General features: G+C 48.9%; 1 protein-coding gene across 5 annotated transcripts in view; it reads left to right on the plus strand.

The window, feature by feature from the left end:
- SLC25A22 (solute carrier family 25 member 22) overlaps positions 1-18,301 on the plus strand; it is a 52,937-nt gene that overhangs the window by 5,621 nt on the left and 29,015 nt on the right. Inside the window, exons 1-2 of one of the 5 annotated variants that reach the window (XM_042038562.1) lie at positions 4,890-4,914; positions 17,522-17,628. In XM_042038562.1, coding sequence (XP_041894496.1) covers positions 17,609-17,628 — 20 coding nt within the window. In that variant the 5' untranslated portion in view covers positions 4,890-4,914; positions 17,522-17,608. Of the gene's footprint in view, positions 1-4,889; positions 4,915-6,278; positions 6,387-12,343; positions 12,428-15,486; positions 15,675-17,521; positions 17,629-18,301 lie in introns of those variants that run through there. The other 4 variants (XM_042038561.1, XM_042038559.1, XM_042038563.1 and 1 more) reach the window with 4 other exon arrangements.

Consider the following 18,301-nt stretch of genomic DNA (forward strand, 5'->3'; position numbering starts at 1 on the left):
AAATAGCATGAATTCAAGGAGCTGGAGATGACTAAGTCACATCAAAGACTGTGCGTGCCCCACCTGGAGTTTTGACTCTATGACTGGGGCTCATACTCTCAATTTAAAGGCTGTCCCAGCTATGAGGGGAGGGAAGGAGAAGGAAATCTTCCCCTCTTATATAGGACAGCGATGCTTCTGCACTGAGTGAGTAACTGGCCTGGAGGAGGTGTTTGGGAAGTGAGGTATGTGCTTTTCTTTTTTAATTAGAACACAAAGATAGGGGACTTTCAGCAGATGATTTTAGTAGGAGAGAGATGCTGTGCAAATGAGCAGTTGGTTTGGATCAAGCCAGAAAGAAGTCCAGTAGCCATGATCCTTCGTTTCTGAATTCAACTGCAGCTTTCAGTGAAGCTTTTTTGCTTTGACAAGGGGCTGTGCTGTGTGGTGTGAGAGCTCTGAGCCAGGATGAGTGCTGGCTTTGTGTGGATAAGTGCCTGCAATGAAACTGTAGCCTGTGGTGTGCTTAGTCTGGGCCAACCCATCTTCATTTCTGCTGCTCCTGAGTCTCTGTCCTTGTCACTGTGGTGTCTTGACACCTTACTGCCCTCAATGGGTGTGTTGCCTGCCCGCTTTGACAGAGGAAAGGGCAGTTCCCTGTTGCCTGATGGGTGTGACGGGATGGAAACACCTTCTTCAAGGCCATGTGCAGATTGGGAGCATCTTTGGTGCCCTGTTCAGTGCTGTTCTCTTTGCTCTGTGATAGTTAGGGATTTATAAGAAAGAAGGAATCGTGTTTTAGGGACAGGCTGTGTCAGGGGCTTACTGTGAATTTCGGTAGTGCTTTCTCCTTTGCTACAGATTTAGAGCCTGACCTGTGGTAAGCAATAAGATGTCTGTCTCTGATCCTGTCCCTTACAATGAAACGGCAACGGCAGCACTTCCAGGGCTTTGCCTCTTATGCACAACAGCAGTGGCAGCTGTTGCAGAAGGTATGATCTGATGTAGTAAATGGTCTCCTGTTCTAGGTGTTTCATTTCCCTTTTCCAGTTTGTGTTGGCTTTCTCAAGGATAGCGGTACTAGCTTCCTTTTCCATGCCCTGGGCAAGCTGAGCTCTTCTCTGAAAGGCAACAGGAACACTTGTTGTTTATGAAGGCTGTTTTCTAAGTGTAGTAGTATTTTTAAAGGACATAAAACTCATTGTGTTGGCCCGACCTGCTTCACGTGAGCTGTTCCACTTGCTTTGTTAGTAGCTAAATGTGTGCATGACCTGAGCAGCTGTCCTCTTTTTGATGCCCTTTTTTATTTTTTACAGGAACTTATGATGTAGATTCACTGGTGCCTCACTCTGGTTCTTCAAAACTAATGGAGAGCTTGAAGGAAATAGCTTGGATACTGAAGTGATAAGCACTACAGAAATGCCAGACGCTATATAAACAACTGAACTCAGCCCCTGGCCCTTCCTGAGAGAGGGATGATTTGCAGAAATACTTCAACAGATGGTCTGAATTTGGCTTTGGGAAGGGGGGAAGAAATGCCAGGTCGCTGCTGAGCTGTGTGTGGGTGCGTGCCTGCGTGCGCCATGCGGTGTGTTCCCTGCCAGCATGCTCTGGGGAGGCTGAGCAGGCTGCTCCCACAGCCCCCCTGTGCTCAGGAGGCATCTGCACACCGCTGACTCAGGCTCTGTGGCTCTGCTAGGTCCGTGTGTGGAGCAAGCTCCCCTTTTCCCTGTGGTAAGGTTCAACTGTGCCCGCTCGTCAGGCTGGTCTGGTGCAGGGGAGCCATGGGCAGTTTGCAGACACACAGGGTCAGCTTGTGGGAGAGAGGCTGCAGAGCTGCTGTGCAGCTTGTGGGATACTGCTTGGCACACGGGTGAGATTGTAGGAAGGCCGTAGGGTCATCTGACACTGGGTTGTCCCTCCGCTGGTGCAGTCACTGGGACCTGTGTCTGTGCAAATTGAGGTGGTGTGGAACTGGAAACAAATGGATCAGTTGTGGTAAAGGGCATGTGCTTTTTTGACACACCTAGGCATACAAGTGAGGTGGCAAACTTGCTGGCAGCCTGGAAAGGTGTGGGATGGGAAAGGGTTTACATGTCATGGTTGGGGACCCTGATGAACTCTAGCAGAGCTGGCTGCTGTGGCCAGCCTCCCCTCTTCCTGACGAGGTTACTGCTCTTACAGGGGAAGGAGAATGTGTTTCCCCCAGAGTGCTGCCTCACCTCTGGAGTGGGCTCTGCTCTGGGGCAGGCAGGTTCCCATGTCAGTAGTCACAGCTGACTAGCTGACTCCAGTGGGATTATGGATTGGAGTGCAGAAGTCCTTGTCCAAGGACCTCTGGAGCACAACAGTGTGTCTAGTTTCTGCATTGCCAAACTGTTGCTAGCCTTCCCAGGCAATGTGCCTGTTACACTGCTCACTGGCATGGCAATTCCTTGTGTCTACTGCTGCCTGCTGTTGCTGCCACGCATTCTTTGTGAGACAGTGTTGGTAATTAGAGCAGAGTTGTGAGGTTCCCTTCAGGAGTGATTTTTGTTTGGAAACTTTCTGAAAACAGGTCTAATTCTTAAACGGTGCAAGATGAATTGCTTCCCTGAGGACGTGTCAGGTAAATTTTTGTGGATACATCTGTCAGCAGCATTGCACTGCGCATGTGGAGTAGCCAGGTGAGACATCTGATGCTCAGGGAATGACTTTCCAAGTTTGATACACTTCACTTTTTCCTCTTTTTCCTTTCTTGTGTTACTCATCTCCCAGCACTCTGTTCAGGTGAGCAGAACTGGATGTGTTTTCATTTGCCTATAGCCTCCAAAATATATTGTCTTCCTGCCGGGGATGCCTTGCCTGCCTTGCAGCCTGCAGATTCACAGCACTCTGGGTGAGCAGGGAGCTGCTGAATGGATTATGCCACAGACACCTGAGCCATCAGGCGGTGGTTGCAGTCCCCTTGACGATTCCTTTGCTTGTCACAGATTGTGTATGAGTTTCCGTGGACGAGCTGCTAACTGCTTCAGGAGCAGCATGACCCATGCAGGGCTCCTGATGCACGTTTAGCAAGGAACCATTTTGCTCTGATCTGAACAGTTTTGGTGTAAGCAAAACAGCTGAGGTGGGAGGCAAGAAGTGCTGTTGGCAATGCAGGAGGGGAGCAGTTGTGTTCACATACCCCCCCCAGCAAAGGGACTGGCAGCAGCACTGTCCTGTGGCTGAGAGGCAAGGAATATTGATTAACATGACATTTAAGTGGCATTTTTGTAGTGCACTGGGAGCATTAGTGAAATGCTGCCTTTGGCGCTGAGAAGTAATGAGATAAGCTTTCTTCTTCAGAGAGGTCTCTGCCTGCTGTTGCTAAGTGTTTGGAATGCTGGGAAATGTTCTTTTGTTATCCTGTCAATTCTCCATGTCTGGTCTCTTGTACAAAAGGCACCTGAAATACAGCCTTGGCTCTAGCGGGCAGCTGAGCTTGCAGCCTGTACACCAGTGTTGGCATGCTTACATGGTGGCTCCTGCTTGATGCTTCTCTGTCACCTTGCCCTAGGTGGAGCCTAGCTCCTGACTCCAAAGAGTGACACAGGAGGGATCTGTCCTTTCACGCCCTGGGGTCCTGTTTCATTAACCTGCGATATTTTAGCGTTGGTTCCCATGTCAGTGGCTGATGCTCTCAATGCACTGTGGCTTTGCTACAGGGACAGGATGCAGGGTTTGTGGGATGCTTTGCAGTTCCAGCCAGGCTCAACAGTCCCTCTTTGGGACTCTTGAGTGACAGCTGTCAGTTGACATACAGACCCACAGGGCTCTGGGTTACTAAGCCTTTGAAATAATTTTGTTCAGGGCCCAGAAGCCCTTATCTCCCAGGCTTCCCTGGTGGGATTCTTGTTCTGTTTTATTGTTGTGTATTGGTTTACTTCATCAGTGCACTCAGCAGGCTGCTGCAGGCCGCTGCCAAGAGGAATAGCCTTGCTTCCACTCATGCCTCTCTCTGCTTGTGTCAACACAAGTGTTTGTGTGTTCACAGCTACACATGACCTGGGAATAGGCCTGATCCAGAATGAGTTCTTCAAGTTGCTAGGGAAAGGAAGAGCAGGAGCCTGAAATTGTGCTGGACAAGTGGTTGAGTAACCACGGTCTCTGCTGGAAAGCAAATCATGTGGCACTTTCCGGGGGCTAAAAATCCCTGGTACTGTTCCCTTCATGAAAATCTTTGCACCTTCTCCGCCAACACACTGTCAAGACTGCATGGAGCCTGTACCAGTGCCTCTTTGTGCAGGACAAGTTGTGTTGCGCTCTCCTTCCGCAGCACTGGGTCTCACCTGGTGCCTGGTTGTAGATTCTCTCTTTGATGCGGAGAGACAGCATCATGCCTTTGTAACACTTAAAATTCACATAGCATAGCAGCCAGAGAAAGGTGATGGCTTTTCATATCTGGTAGGGATGGCCCTATGTACTGCCAGATGTATAGGATACTGCATGCAGTATAGGAAGAAGTGGGAAGAGGGGGAAAAAAAAAAAACGCAGCGCCTTTGCTTTGCTCCAGCACAGTCCGCGAGTGCTCACAGGAAAAGCATATCCTTCAGAAGGTGCTTGGTGAGCATGTGTCCTTGGAGGTGCCAAGAAATATGAACAGCTTCCTCTCCTCTTCCTCTCCTTCCTTTGCCTGCCGGGAAGTGGTGACAGTGCCCAGCAGACACCTCAGTGTGAACACAGCTGATGCTGAGCCTTCCTCTCAGAGGTGACAGAGGTTAGGGATCTGCTTACCGTTGGGCTGGAGAGATGGGAGGCTCCTCTCTGAGCATATCTGAACCTTGCTGGGATTGTGTGTCTCTTTCCTGCTGTCCTTTTGCTTCTCCCTGCTGCAGCCTGTTCTGTGTCTGAAGGCTCTGTTCCCATTTTGACACAGGAGGTGCAACTGTCCCTACTGCCTGCTTCCATTGCCAGGTAGGTTTAGGGAGTGTGTTGGGATTGCCTAACTTTGTTAAGGTCACACTGCAGGCTCTGCATGCTGGCTGAGCTGTCCTGGCTGGCTGCGGGGATGTGGAGGAGATGGGACTGTATGAGCATGACATGGCTCGATGATGGGTGACTTGCAGCCCTGGATGCTGCTCCGGGGCTTGAGGCTGCTGGTGCCTTGTGGTACCATGGGAAGGGGGCTGCCAGCAGGGTCCCAGGCTCACAGTCCCAAAGCAGCAGGGTGTCATCCCAAGGCTTGTGGTGTACTCTGGGCCACAGAGATAGGAAGAGACAAGCTGGCTTGCCCTTCGGAGAGAGGATCCTGTCTGTGTCTATCATTGCACCAAGGGCTGAGTGAATGAACAGGGATTTTGCACATTAACCAGGCAGCAGCTGGGCTGAGGGAGCGGTAGGGTGCCAGCCGTACTGCTCCTGTGCTTCTCCAAAAGCTCTGTCAAGGCAAGTACTTTCCGCTCTCTCACAGCTATTATGAAAGAGCCTGGGTTTGCTGCACCCTTCTCTCGCTTTGCCCTCAGGGCATGCTGGGCTTGTTTGAATTAATGTAATTAGCACATGCCTTATTAGCTCACTAAGGCACAAAGAACTCATGTATATTTGTAGCCAGGTTAAGCAGCCCCTATTAATTTAATAACTGTGTCCTCCTCAGTGCATGGCAACAGTTAATCACTGGTGGTGACTCAGGACCAGCCAGCATGGTGGAAATTTGGGTGAGGTGTATATGCGTGCGGTTCTCTTTTATTGTGTTGTATTTTTATTAATGAGCAGAGCTGTGAAGGGAATTAGCAGCAGGCACAGTAGATGGAAGGGAACTTTCAGTGCAGGTTTACTAAACAACCGGCCCTGGATATTTCCTATGCTCTACACTGTTGGTAGAAAAAAATCCGTAGAATGAATCAGCGAAATATGACACAGACTGGGAGCCAGAAATTTACAGAAATAAACTTTAGCAACCCACGCTTGAACTCTGCTCCAATCAGGTTATGTACTAGGTACTGATAGTAATTTTGCCTCATGGTCTATTCTGTTTCCCCTTGGTGATTCTGAGGCAGGGGAAGTGGCTAGTGTATTCTGGTGCTGCTTGTATTTAAGACTGCAAAAGAGCAAGGTTCTTGTAAAAGGACAAAAATAGTTGCAAGTAATTTTCATTTGCTGCAGCACTGTGGTCCTTGGTTCCTTTTACTCTTCTGGGTCTTGCCATGCACATCCCTTAGCTAGGTGCCATGGAATGCTGCCAGGATGTTTGTTACCAGGTGTTTGTCAGGGTTGGTTTGTTTTTTGTTGGTTTTTTTGCTTCTTTTTTTCACAGAAGCTGCAGGTGTTGGCTTGGACTCCACCACACTGGAATGATGCAGTCTGTGAATCCAGGATGGTGGCATGTGTCTCTGTATCCAGTAGTCCTGCATGTGGGATAGTAAAGTCCTGCACTGATTCTAAAACTAGTGAGTTAAGAATTTTGGGAGCTTTTTTCAGCCAAGACCACTATACATGCACAGGAGACTTCCTGCATTTCTTGTCTTCTTCCCCCTTCTTCAATAATCACAGGTTGTGCTCTTTGTGGTGAGCATAAGCTGGGAGTAGGAGCAGGAAGAATGGTACTGGAAAGCTGTTGATGTGCTTGCACTGTTTTGGTCAGGTTTTCTACAAGTAAGAGTTGGGATGAGATGCAGATGTCCTGCCTGCTCCTACTCCCTCTTTTTATTTTACCCGTTTGCTGTTTCCGCCAAGTGAGCTTGGGCTTGCAAGGCCTGGACTGTTCTTGGCCATCATGAGCCTGTGCAGGAGCATCACTGAGAAGATGAAGTTGTTACAGTCAAAGAAACAATGAAACCCCATGAAGCTGGACCAAAGTGTGTTTGTACTTGTAATAATGTGCCCTCTTGCTGCATCTGGCAGGGGAGCAAGTCCCCAGGCTCCAGCAGAGATGGTGAGTTCTTCTGGCTTGCATTTCTGCTCAGAACCCCGACCTCCTGGGAGGCACAGAAGGAAAACAAGTCTGAGATCTCCATGGAGTGACAGGGGATGCACACAAGTCTTGCTGCAGCATGTTGAAGCAGATGAATTTGTTTCTACTTTCTTAGAGCCTGTTCTCAGGAGAGCTGAATGTGTAAATGAAGGCTCTGTGAGTGGTTAGTGGGGTGAGGAGATGCAATGGGTGAGGATCTGCAGGGGTGCCCATGTGCAGTTCCTAACAGGTGCATTGCAGGGGAGAGAAAAAACCAAGGAAAGTCTGAGGGAAGATAAATACCTGCTGGGGTACCTCAGATGCTGGCCAGAGATGGTGATTTCCCTCCCCCCTCTTTTTTTCTTTGTTTCAGGAGCAGGAAGGGACACTGCTTGGCTCACGCTGGCTCAGAGCTGTGGAATGCTTGGTACACACCAAGACAGGAGGCATTTTCCAGGACAGCTTTTTTTAGTCAGTGTTGTGGCTTTGTCTGGGATAGAGTTAATCTTCTCCCTAGAAGCTGGTAGAGTGCCGTGTTTTGAATTTATTATGAGAACAATGTTGATAACATGCTGATATTTTAGTTGCTGCTAAGTACTGCTCACTCTAAGTCAAGGACTTTTCAGTTTCCCACGCTCTGCCAGTGAGGACGCGCACAAGAAGCTGGGAGGGAGCGTGGCAGCAGGAAAGCTGTGACGTAGGCACCATCGTGGAAACACGGTGGGATGACTCTTCAGAAGGGACAGTCAAGGAAGGAGCGGCAGGGACTCTGTCTATTAGGGAGTGTTTCCACTTCAAGAGCTCAACGGTAGTGATGATAAGGTTGAGTGCCTGTGGGTGAGAATCACGGGGAAGGCTAACAAGACAGACATCCTGGTGGGAGTCTGTTCAGACCACCCAACCAGGATGAAGAGACAGATGAATTATTCTGTGAGCGACTGCTTCATGAATGCTAGCCCTTTTTCTTGTGGAAGACTTGCTGGATGTCTGCTGGAAGCTTGACACAGCAGAGAGAAGGCAGTCTAGGAGATTCCTGGGCTGTGTGGAAGATAACTTCTGACACAGCTGGTCAGAGAGCCTACCGGTGTGCTGCCCCCCAGACCTGCTGTTTACAAACAGAGAAGGGCTGGTGGGAGATGTGGTGGTTGGAGGCAGTCTGGGGCACAGTGACCATGAAATTACAGAGTTTTCAATTCTTGATGAAGTAAGGAAGGAGGTCAATGAAGGGGTTCAGAAAGTCTGAACATACTTTAACAAGGAAATCTTAAAGATCCAGGATGTCCCTATGTGCCAAAAGATGAGCCAGTGGGAAAGAAGACTGGCCTAGTAGAACAGGGAGCTTTTGCAGGAATCCAGGGGGAAAAAAAGAATTTATGACTTTTGGAAGAAGGGGTAGGTGACTAAGGAAAAGTACAAGGATGTTGTTAGGTCATGTAGAGAGAAAATTAGAAAAGCAAAAGCTCAGCTAGAGCTCAATCTGATCAGTGCTATGAAAGGTAATAAAAAGTGTTTCTGTAAATACATTAACAACAGAAAGAAGGCCAAAGAGAATCCCCATCTTTTTTTGGATGCAGAGGGAACAGCAACAAAGGCTGAGGAAAAGACTGAGGTGCTTAATGCCTTCTTTGTTTCAGTCTTTAGCAGTAAAACTGAATATCCTCAGGGCAGCTGGCCCCCTGAGCTGGTGAGAGAGCAGAAAAGATCCCCTGCAGTCCAGGAGAGCAGAAAAGATCCCAGCAATCTAGGAGGAAGTAGTCAGTGGCAAGGGTGCTGATGGAGCTGGCAGAGCAGCTCACCAAGCCAGTCTCCATGCTAGTCCCAGGGCGGGGATGCCGGGAGTCCACAGTGGGCAGAGCAGTGACCTGAGCTGTCCATCGTTCCCCTCTGCGGCCTCCGGTTTGGTCCCAGTGAACCGGCACCACCCCAGGACTACACACTTTAAGGCATCCAACAGGAACAGCTCTGTGGTTGGTAGAGTGTTGCTCTGGTGAGGTACTGCTGCAATTTGGCCTGAAAAGATGCTTATTCCTCCCAGCAGGGTCACTGGCATCCCTTCCTTTCCGTGAAGAAAGTTGAGAGCCAAGAGCCCTGGTTTCATTGCTGGTGGGGAATGAATGGTCCCTTTCAGGCCCCAGGACCTCAACTCAGTGCTCTACCTCATTCCTACTGAGGGAGTTAGAATCTGACCCTTAACTTTCCCTTGGGCTTCTTGGCTGGTTGTTCTTAATTACTGCATTGTACATGGTGATTATTTTAAACTGGGAGGGGGGAACTCTTTTCTACCCTATTGGCCTCTTGGCAGAGCACCCAAGAGAGGGATTTGCACCATTTAGTTTCTCCATGGTACGTCCTTCCAGATCAAAGAGTTGGTCTGTCTGTCAGCTGACTCTGCCTTTTTGTTGACCACCACAGATTATTGAAGAGAAATGCTGTATAAAAGTTCTTCTTCTCCTTGCTCTGTCTCCCATCTGCCAGACTCCCAAAAGCTCAGCAAAGCTGTCTTCTCTCTCCAGCTAATGCTGCATGTCTCTGAAGCTGTAATTTCTTAAAAACTGATGTAGAGAACAGATCCAGAGGAAGGTTGATTTAAAAATATTTAGAATCACATCAGTTCAGCATGTGACTACATGATTTCTCAGGTGGCACTTGGAAAGGGGTATTACTGGCAACAAGCACCCACTTACGTTTGTCCAGTAATGTCCAAGGTGCACTTGCTTGTACACCATGATCATGTGCATGTCTGTCAGTTAGCTTGTGCTTCTGCTGTTGGCTCTGAAGCTGCAAAATGACCTAGCCCATTATTATCATAATTTAAATAACCATTTTATGTAGAAGTTGCTACATATATATATATATGTGTATAGTTCATTGTGTTTGCATATGGATTACCTGTTCTGTAGCTACTTCTTACAGATCCTTTTGAATTGGTGGAGACACTTTCAGGTTTCTACAGACCGAAGATTGCAATCCACCACTATTTTCAAGCAGATGCTGGGCCTGAATTTTTGCTATGGCCATACCCAGGCCTCATATGATGACCACATCACTGAAGATTTTATGATGAGATGCATGGAAAGGGTTTTTGGCCCTCTGGCACCTACTCCAAGACAGTTTGCTTTGAGCATGAGTAGTTGTCCTAAATTTAGAGGCTTGTTACTTGTGTTGTAAGTGTTCAGAGGAGTGACAGGGCAGCAGGGCAGCATGCCTGATGTGGCATTTGTGCAGAGCAGAGGAGCCAGGTCTTTTGAGACTTGACCCAATTGCCATTTTGAGAACTTTGAGAGGAGGCAGGTTGAGATGGGAAGAGTGCCAACAGCTCCCATGGGTTTCCTTTGCTCCCCTCAGTCTTGCCAGGGGTGCTGTGAGCACTGTTAGACCTGTTGTCTCTCTGCTCTGAGGGAAGATACTGCCTTAAGAGAGTGTTTTAATGTGTTGTCCTCCAGTGGAACAGAACTCTATGTGTTCTCAGTAAGATGACTCCAAGCTCATTTGTCCTGCTGAAACCTTCCCTCCGGTTCCTTCAGCTTGGCATCTCCAATGTCTTTGATATCAAGACTTCCCCTGTGAGCCCTGGGTGAGTCACTTCTCCTAAGCGCTGTCCTTACTCATCCCATCTTGCAGCTCAGTTGCAAAACCTCCAGGACAGGGACTTTCCTTGACTGAAGGTCAGAGCAGCCCCTAAAATGACAGATTCCAGGTAGGCACTGGGGCCTTTTGGCATGCTGCAGTACTGATACCCATGCCCACCTTCAAGGTGAGCACTAGCTTTCCATCTCTTGATCCAGGGCAGTTTCCCAAGACATGCCAAGTCAAAGGGTATATCTGGTGTTTGTTCCAGACCAGCATAGGCCTGTTCCCCAAGTCTTTCTGTCTTGGCAGATGGTTTGGCATCTCAGTGTCAGAGGTCATGCTGATGCAAGAAGAGGCCGCCATGGGACTCCTTTTGTTAAGCAATAGGGCAAATGACTTCTGCTCTAATCTAAGTAAATTGCTGGTTTTTTGGCCTGGAGAAGTTCTCCAGGTCAGGAAGGCACTTCTCCTGCTGCTCACAGTGCCTTTTGGAGGCCTTGTTCCAACCCTTAGCTCTCACAGAGGTAACAGCAGGTGCTTGTTGTCTTCTTGTCTTTACTTACCGCAGAAGATTTTTCAGCAAAGCAGGAAAAGTTGCATGATGCTGTACTGGGAGTGAGGGGGGCCAGCCTATGCTTCCAGTGGGATGGAGAGCCCAAAGGGGAGGGTGTGGGAAAACTGAGTGTGTTCCTCCTACTCCTTCTCCTACTGCCTGGAGGCAGGAAGTTCCCCACCTGCTTCCCTGCTGCTTTGTCCCCTTGCTTTCCAGTGATACCTGCTGCTCCACTCACTTTGATCCTTGCTTTGGAGTCGGCAGCTATGCTGCCTTTACCTGGTGTGGCTGAGACCAAGCAGTCAGAGGGGTAGTTTCCAGGAGCAGTGAAGGGTCTGCCTGGTGTCCTTGGGAACTCCTTTGCTTTGCAAGGAGGTGACCCTGGTGACTGAGGGCAGCAGGCAAATCTCGACTGTTGCTGTGCGGATCTCCTGTAGTCTCAAGTAAATTCAGGTGGAGAGGGTAGTTGCAACAGTGTGCATGCAGTATCAGAATATAGGATATTGCTGCAGTCCCAGGGGCTTGCGGGATTCTTCCCTGTGGCGCTTCCAACATGGCCCTGTTGTAACTCCTGTTGCAACATTGTGGATGACTGCACTGGTTTTGATGTGGAGAGTCTGCTAAGATGTTGGACTGTTTTTGTTCAAGGCTTGTTTTTTTCTTAAGCTGGAATGTTGTCATAGGCACAGGGTGTTCCTCAGGCTGCCAACTGTGCTTTGAAATCCTTCTGAAGGTGAAGGGCAAGTCAGTGATGGAGCTGGAATGCGAGCTCAGGAGTCTTTTATTGCTGATCGGGGGTTTTGTTCCTCTTTTTCCCCTCTATAGGCATCCTGGTAAATTTATACTGCCGCCACCTGCAGTTGCAAAGCCAAACATCTCTACAACATGCCCTCAGGCAGGGAACTTGCCTGTTCTTCGAGGCATTCTCTCATCATAAGGTCTCTCTGCGTGAAGTTAAGGCTCCCCAGTGTGCAGGGAGAGTGGAGGCTGGATATGGGGGCAAAGTTTGCCTGCATTTTTGCAAGGGTGCCAGCCTGACTGTTCTCACGGTGATAGGAGGGGGCGGAGGGGGGACACCCATCCCGACCAGCCTGAGGGAAGCTGCATGCGACAGAGGTCAGTCGTGGAGGATGGGAAGGGATTGCTGGAGCTGAGGGTCCTTGCAGGGGCTCTTAGGGAGGAGTGCCCTGTGTGCTGAGGCTCAGTATCCCTGTGCCTTGCCAGCTGAGTGGGCGCTGTGCCACTGAGCCTGTCCCGAGAGTGTGTGTAGCCAATGGTGCAGGCGGCTGGCATGGCACCTCCCCGCTGGGACTTTGGCCTTTTATCACCTGAGGCAAGGGGGAAGACTGCCTTGGGCTTGGCGCTGTCGAAGCCCGGTGTGGTACGGCTACAGCTGGCTGGTGACCACGAGGCAGGTGAGTTTGCGTGTGCAGCCCCGGGGCTTCTGGTGGCAGAATGGTGTGAAGGGGTTGTGCTGTCCCCTGTGCAGCTGGAGAGGTGACAGTCTCTGACGGTGGGGAGCATTCACCAGCATGTTTGAGAGTTGCTTTGTTTTCTCAAGGACTAATGCCTTGCCAGGTCCTGCAAGGAAATTCATGGCAGTCCCTGCTTTCAAGGGCCTAAAGGCAAGCAAGGTTAAACTGCCACTGATTTTTTCCAACCCCTCTGTGCCAAAATGTCCTGAGCAGGTGAGAGCCAAGTTGACAGCTTCTCCCCAGGTGGCATTAGCTGGTGCCAACTCCCTTGTACACTTGTGCCTGTCATGCATCTAGAAAGCAGCTTCTCTCAGGAAATAACTGCAGTTTCATTTTGCACTCCTTAAACCTTATTGTGATGACAGCTTTGCTCCAGTCATTAACAAACTTTGGCATTGTCCACACCTTCAGATGCATTTGTGCTGTGAAGGAAAGTGTTGTGCTGATCCCAGAGGGTTTCTCCTCTCCCAGCAGGTACTCACTGCTGATTGCTTCCCCCTGCCATCCCTGACTGTGAATGGTTGCATGGCTGTGTCCTCTTGACACAGTGGATGCTGGCACAGCTTTGCTTCCTCTCCTCACCCTCTGAACCCTGCTTCTTGACATCAGCTTCTCTGACTGGGGCCTTGAGTCTGTCTGCTCTCAAGACAAATGGAAATATGTGGGAGTCCTGACTTCCCCTTCTGCTGTTTATTCTTAAGTCAAGGTTGTAGTTTGGAAGTTGGCTTTCAGTGATAATAGCTCCAGCATGTGCTGGCCCCCAGTTCCATCTCATTCCTGCCTGATTGCTCAGCACAAGTATTTGTGCTGGCATGAAACCAGGGATGGGAACGTGTTTGGGCGTAGGGAAAAGACGGATTTGCTTTCTTTGGCCACAGCACCAGCTGACATTTGCTAAAGGTTTTCTGTCAAACTGGCAGCCTGTGTGTGCTCAGATAAATCAGCATGTGCAGCAATGTGAGCCCGAGAGGATGTGCTCAGCTGCACTGGGGCTGCTGGGGAGGGGATCTGGAAATGGGAGTGCTGGCAGAGGGCAGAAGTGAAGAGCTGGCCTGGGGGAGCTGGTGGACTGGGAGCCCACAGCTGGCTTGGGGGATGCCAGCTGTGGCTCTGGCAGCCTGGCAAGGGAAGAGCAGGAGAAAGAGGGGTGCTGTACTCAACTCAGACTGGGGGGTAGAGCAGTGGCATCTGAGGGTAGAGGTGGCCACCCACATCTGTAGGGCAGTGTGGTGGCACTAAATGCAATGAGCAAGGTCAGAGAGGTGTGGGTGGGTTTAACCTGTTTCTTCTCCTGTGATGTCTTGGCCTGTGGAGATGTGGATGCCTGTTTCTCCAATCCAAGCCTGCTGGTGTGACACATTAATGAGGCATGATGAGCTCTGTGTGCTCCCCTCCATGCCCCACGCTGGGCTGTGATTCTCTAGTAAGCACTTTTCCTTCAGGTGATAAGGCAAGAACTGAAGGTTGAGAGTTCAGCCCCGTGCCCCAGGCTGATGAGGAGAGCAGATACAAAGGTTGGCCTTCCTGGAGAAAGCCTCACTGTCTGAGTTGTGTGGGAGATGTGTGGCAAGACAAGGGGGGGAAAAATAGCACCGCTTTGCCAGTGGCTTAGGCTGTGAGGACCAGATATATCCAGAGCTGTCCAGGATTGCGGTGTGGTACTTTGGTGTGTCACTGTCTGGAGCTGACTTTTGGGAGGTGAGAAAAAGGAAAGGCAGGATTGAGGAGGCTCCTGGGCTATTCATGTGTGTCAGCAGGAGCTTCGGGCCATTCGCACTGCTTCGGTGTGCGTGTGGCTCTGAAACTAATTTGCCTGATCATTTTAATAAATGTGAAAGGGATGTCCTGGTGTGCAAGTAATGGGGCATTAATCCATGCCTAGCTGTGTTAACAGCACTCTAGGAAGGAAATACTCTCATGCTGTTCTCACTCTCTTAATTATGGGATGTTCAATTTAGAATTCTCTTCCATGAGGGCTGCTCAGCCTCTTTGGCTTTCAGATGGCTTTCTGGTTACTCTTGTTTCACCTACCCACCTACTACCAGTTTGATCCCAGCTCCTCAGCTCCTTTTACCATGCAGGTTCCCAGTTCCAGCAGTGCCATTGTCCTGAAGTTGAACCATACAAAGACTTTCTGAGGCATCAGCACCTTTTTGGTGCTGCTGGCTTGTCTGCTGGCCCAGTGCAGGTGCTGATGGGAGATTTCCTAGGAAGATGCAAACCCTGCTTCCTTCTCCCACAGGAAGCCTTGGAGCTACACCCTGCTTGGCTGCAGATGCTTGCCTGCTTTTATGTGCAGTTTTTGGCTCCTGAGAGCGTTGTGTTCCTGGGAAGATATACTTGGGTCTTTACTTAATCTCTTTCCTTTCTAGGTTAGATGTATAATGTTGTTGTGGATTTGTTTTTTAAATGTCCTATAATATTCCTGTAATTCTCTTCCCAGACTGTCTTCCCCCCTCTTAGACTGCAAAATGGTAGCAGCTATTTTCCTGCCCTGGAAGCGACTGGGGTCTGGGTCTCCCCAGAAACTCCCTGGCCGTGCCACTAGAGGCTTCATCAGTCACCCTCTTTTAAGGGACTCAGGGAGTTCTGTAGATTACAGCAAAGTGGTCAGATAGAGCTTGGGGTGAGTTTGGGTTTGTTTTGCAAATGGTCATTCATTGGAGCTCTGGTTAAACAAACAGAGCTCAAATAAGCTTTCCACTTCATTGCATTAAAATCCCTTAATTCATTAAAATCCCCTGGCCACAGACATTCAGGCCTCTGCTGTGCCAGGTGCTGTTTAAACAGTTATCAAGTGCTGGTGTCTGCTGTAAAATGTTCACATTGTTCGCTTCCTGTGGCTCGTCCGCGAGTTGAGTGGCTTTTGTTAGGGGAGATGATACTAGTCCTGGTATTTGCTGGCTGCACAGCCAGCACCAAGGAAACCTGTAACTTTGCCCAGTTTTAAACCCAGGAAGGTTGTTTTTACCCTGTCTTGCTGTGCAGCTGCAGCAGGAGCATCTGTTCCCTGGTGGGAAGCAGAGCAGTTTTCCAGCTGGATCAGACAGGGGAGGGCTGTGTAGTTACTGGGCAGGTGGAGAGCTGAAGCCAAAAGTCAAAAGAAAAAAGGCAAGAGAGAACTAAACTCGGCTGTCCCAAGTCCGTCTTGGTGCACAAGGACTCCCTTGCCCACTTGTGTCAGCAGGTAAGAAACAGCCCTGTGATGTATTTATGTCTCCATCTTGGTCTCTCACTCTTTTGGCTACCTGTCTATGGTGAATATTGTGTCAAAACAGCCTCGCTGTCTTTTCTTGCTGTTGCCCTTTGTGATGGGTACCTGTCCTCCTGAATGCCCCTCTGCAGGGAAGGGTGCAGCAGAGGCAACAAGGGGGGAGCTCCAGAGCTTGGAGCCAGGACCACTCGGTGCATGTATTTTGTCAGACCTGTCTCAATAAACACAAGTTTATTGAGGGTGTAGACATTTTCAAGTGAGTTTTCATGATTCACGGCTTGTTTATGACAGGGTTACAGGCTTTCAGCAACGGGTCTTCCTATATTTTTATATTTTTGTCTTATTCTGGTTAATTTGATAGAAAATTAATTAACCTAAAGCAAACTACTCTTGTGGACATGCATATGAAAGCACATGTAATGAAGGGTGTAAGTGATTTTCAGTTGGACAGTGCAGACTTAGCTGATCTGGAGCTTTTTAAGGTCTGCAGCCACAGGTCAGTTGAGATCAGGTAAACTGTCTGAAGAGGGGTCACAGAAGGTATAGCAGCATAGTGCAATGTTTTGAAGAGGAGTCCCTTTCCTTAGGGAGCTCCATGTGCTGGTCTCTGTTCAATGTGGGGCTGCAGAAAAGGCAGTTTCAGTCTTGTGTTGTCCAAGAGAGGAATTGTACAAATGGTTTCATGCTGTCCTATGCTTGGCACTTGATATAACGGGAGGGGAACCTGAACTCCTTCCCATACCTGTTTGCACCATCACTACTACTTCACACTTTCAGGGACTTTTTGTTCTCAGGAATGCACTGAAGCCCAGAGGTATCTCCAGAGCAGAGGTGTCAGCCCATAAGCCACCCTGTTGCATGTGAGATTCTGTGTGGCTTAGGAAATCTGCAATTAAGGAGCAAATTTCATTCCAGAGGCAAAGGGCAAAGGGACCTCCTTTGCTTCTGGCTCAGCATCCAGGTGGCAGGTGAAAGGGAAGAGGGAGGCAGGTGGCTGAATACTGCTTAAAGCATAGGGTGTCTCATTTCCAGGCTGGAGGTGAACAGATGAAGACATCTCCAGAAAGCTGAAAGTTGCGGCCACTTCTGAAATTTTCTCTGGTGTCCAGATTTCTTTGTGTGGTGACTTCTACCAGCTCTCATTAAACAGCAACAATTAGGAGTCTTAGATAGAACTGGTTCCTGCAGTCTGGCACTGAGCTGAAAGGAGCGGTCCAAAGTGCAAAGTGGCACCAGTAGCTTGGGGAGAGAGAGGCATTGCTTAAAAGATAATGTTGGCACAAGACTGAATATAGGCTGTCTATTTAAGCTCAGAAATAGGGGAAGGATAGTAAACTCTGGAAGAGCAGTTTTTTGAAGACTCTTCTTTAGAACACAGCATGTATGTGTTGGAGGGAAGTCTTGTGATGACATGTGGCTGTCTTGGGGTGGCTGGGTGAACCTGCGGAGGGTTGGGGATCTGCATGGTATGGTGTGAAATGCTCTCTGAAGTCTGAGGGAAGTGACAGACACTGCTGTCCTGGATGCCGGCAGAGCTTGTGCCCTGCTTGGCTGCTGCCCTTCCTCACATGCTGCTAGAACCTGATGACCCTGGCAACTCTTCCCTCTGTATGTCCTTGTATATTTATATATACACCCATACATTTATAAGGTTCCCTCTGGAGCTCAGTGTCCTCTTTGAGGAGATCAGGTGCTCCCTTAAGTCACTTGTGCCTCAGCTGTCCTAACCCTACAGCCTGCCTGCCAAGTAGCACTTGAGCTTTAAGAAGAGTGTAAGTATCTCAACTTTGTGTTCTTGGTGTCTTTCCATCCCTTCCCAGGAAGAAACTGAAGTGGAAAAGAAGTGACTGAAAAAGAACGATTTGAAGGAACAGATTCATTTCTTAACAAGATCAAGTTTGAATTAAATGGCTGATAAACAGATCAGGTAACTTTTAAACTTTTTTTAAATTGTGCTTTAGGTTTTTCTTTTGAAGTCTTTCAAACTTATTTCCGTTTGTGATCCAGGAGGTTGGAGGAAATCACCTGATCATCTCTTCCGGCCTTAAACAATTCTGGTTCTTTCTCTTCTCCTTTCTTAGCTGCATTTTTGAACCTTCTCTTATTTTCTGTCTCTGCCATGTTGTCACATTTCTGCTTTCTTCAGTTCTTTTTTCTCATCACCTTTTTCTTTCTACCCTCTGTTTTCCACCCTGCATGAGTCTGTTCCTTTTTGTTTCTTCTTTCAAAGGTCACCCTGACCTGCTGACTTCAGCTGCTGGCATCAAGGGAGCAAAGCCAGGTCCTTGACCAGCCAAGGATGCAGCACTTGTAGTGACAAAGTCCACGTAGCCTTGTGCAGCCTTGTGCCCTTACTCTAAAGACAGTGAAGGCTTGAGTGATAGCAGGAACATGAAGTACCAACAATGATTAGTGACACTCATGTGCACAGTGGGAACTTAAGAGCATTGGTTCTGGTAAAGGCTGGATTTGAGTGTTCCCTGGAAATGAACTTGGATGCATTTCCTGGAAAGACACAGTTCTACCCTTTGCTTCCTGAGAGCTGTGTCAGGTGGATCTGCACAGTCCTCCACATGGGTTTCTCTTTTTGCTGCTTGTGA

This window comes from Corvus kubaryi, unplaced genomic scaffold (genome assembly GCF_017639235.1).
Source record: "Corvus kubaryi isolate FWS band 111438036 unplaced genomic scaffold, C.kubaryi_AGA036_p1.0 37392, whole genome shotgun sequence".
Classification (NCBI taxonomy): Eukaryota; Metazoa; Chordata; class Aves; order Passeriformes; family Corvidae; genus Corvus; species Corvus kubaryi.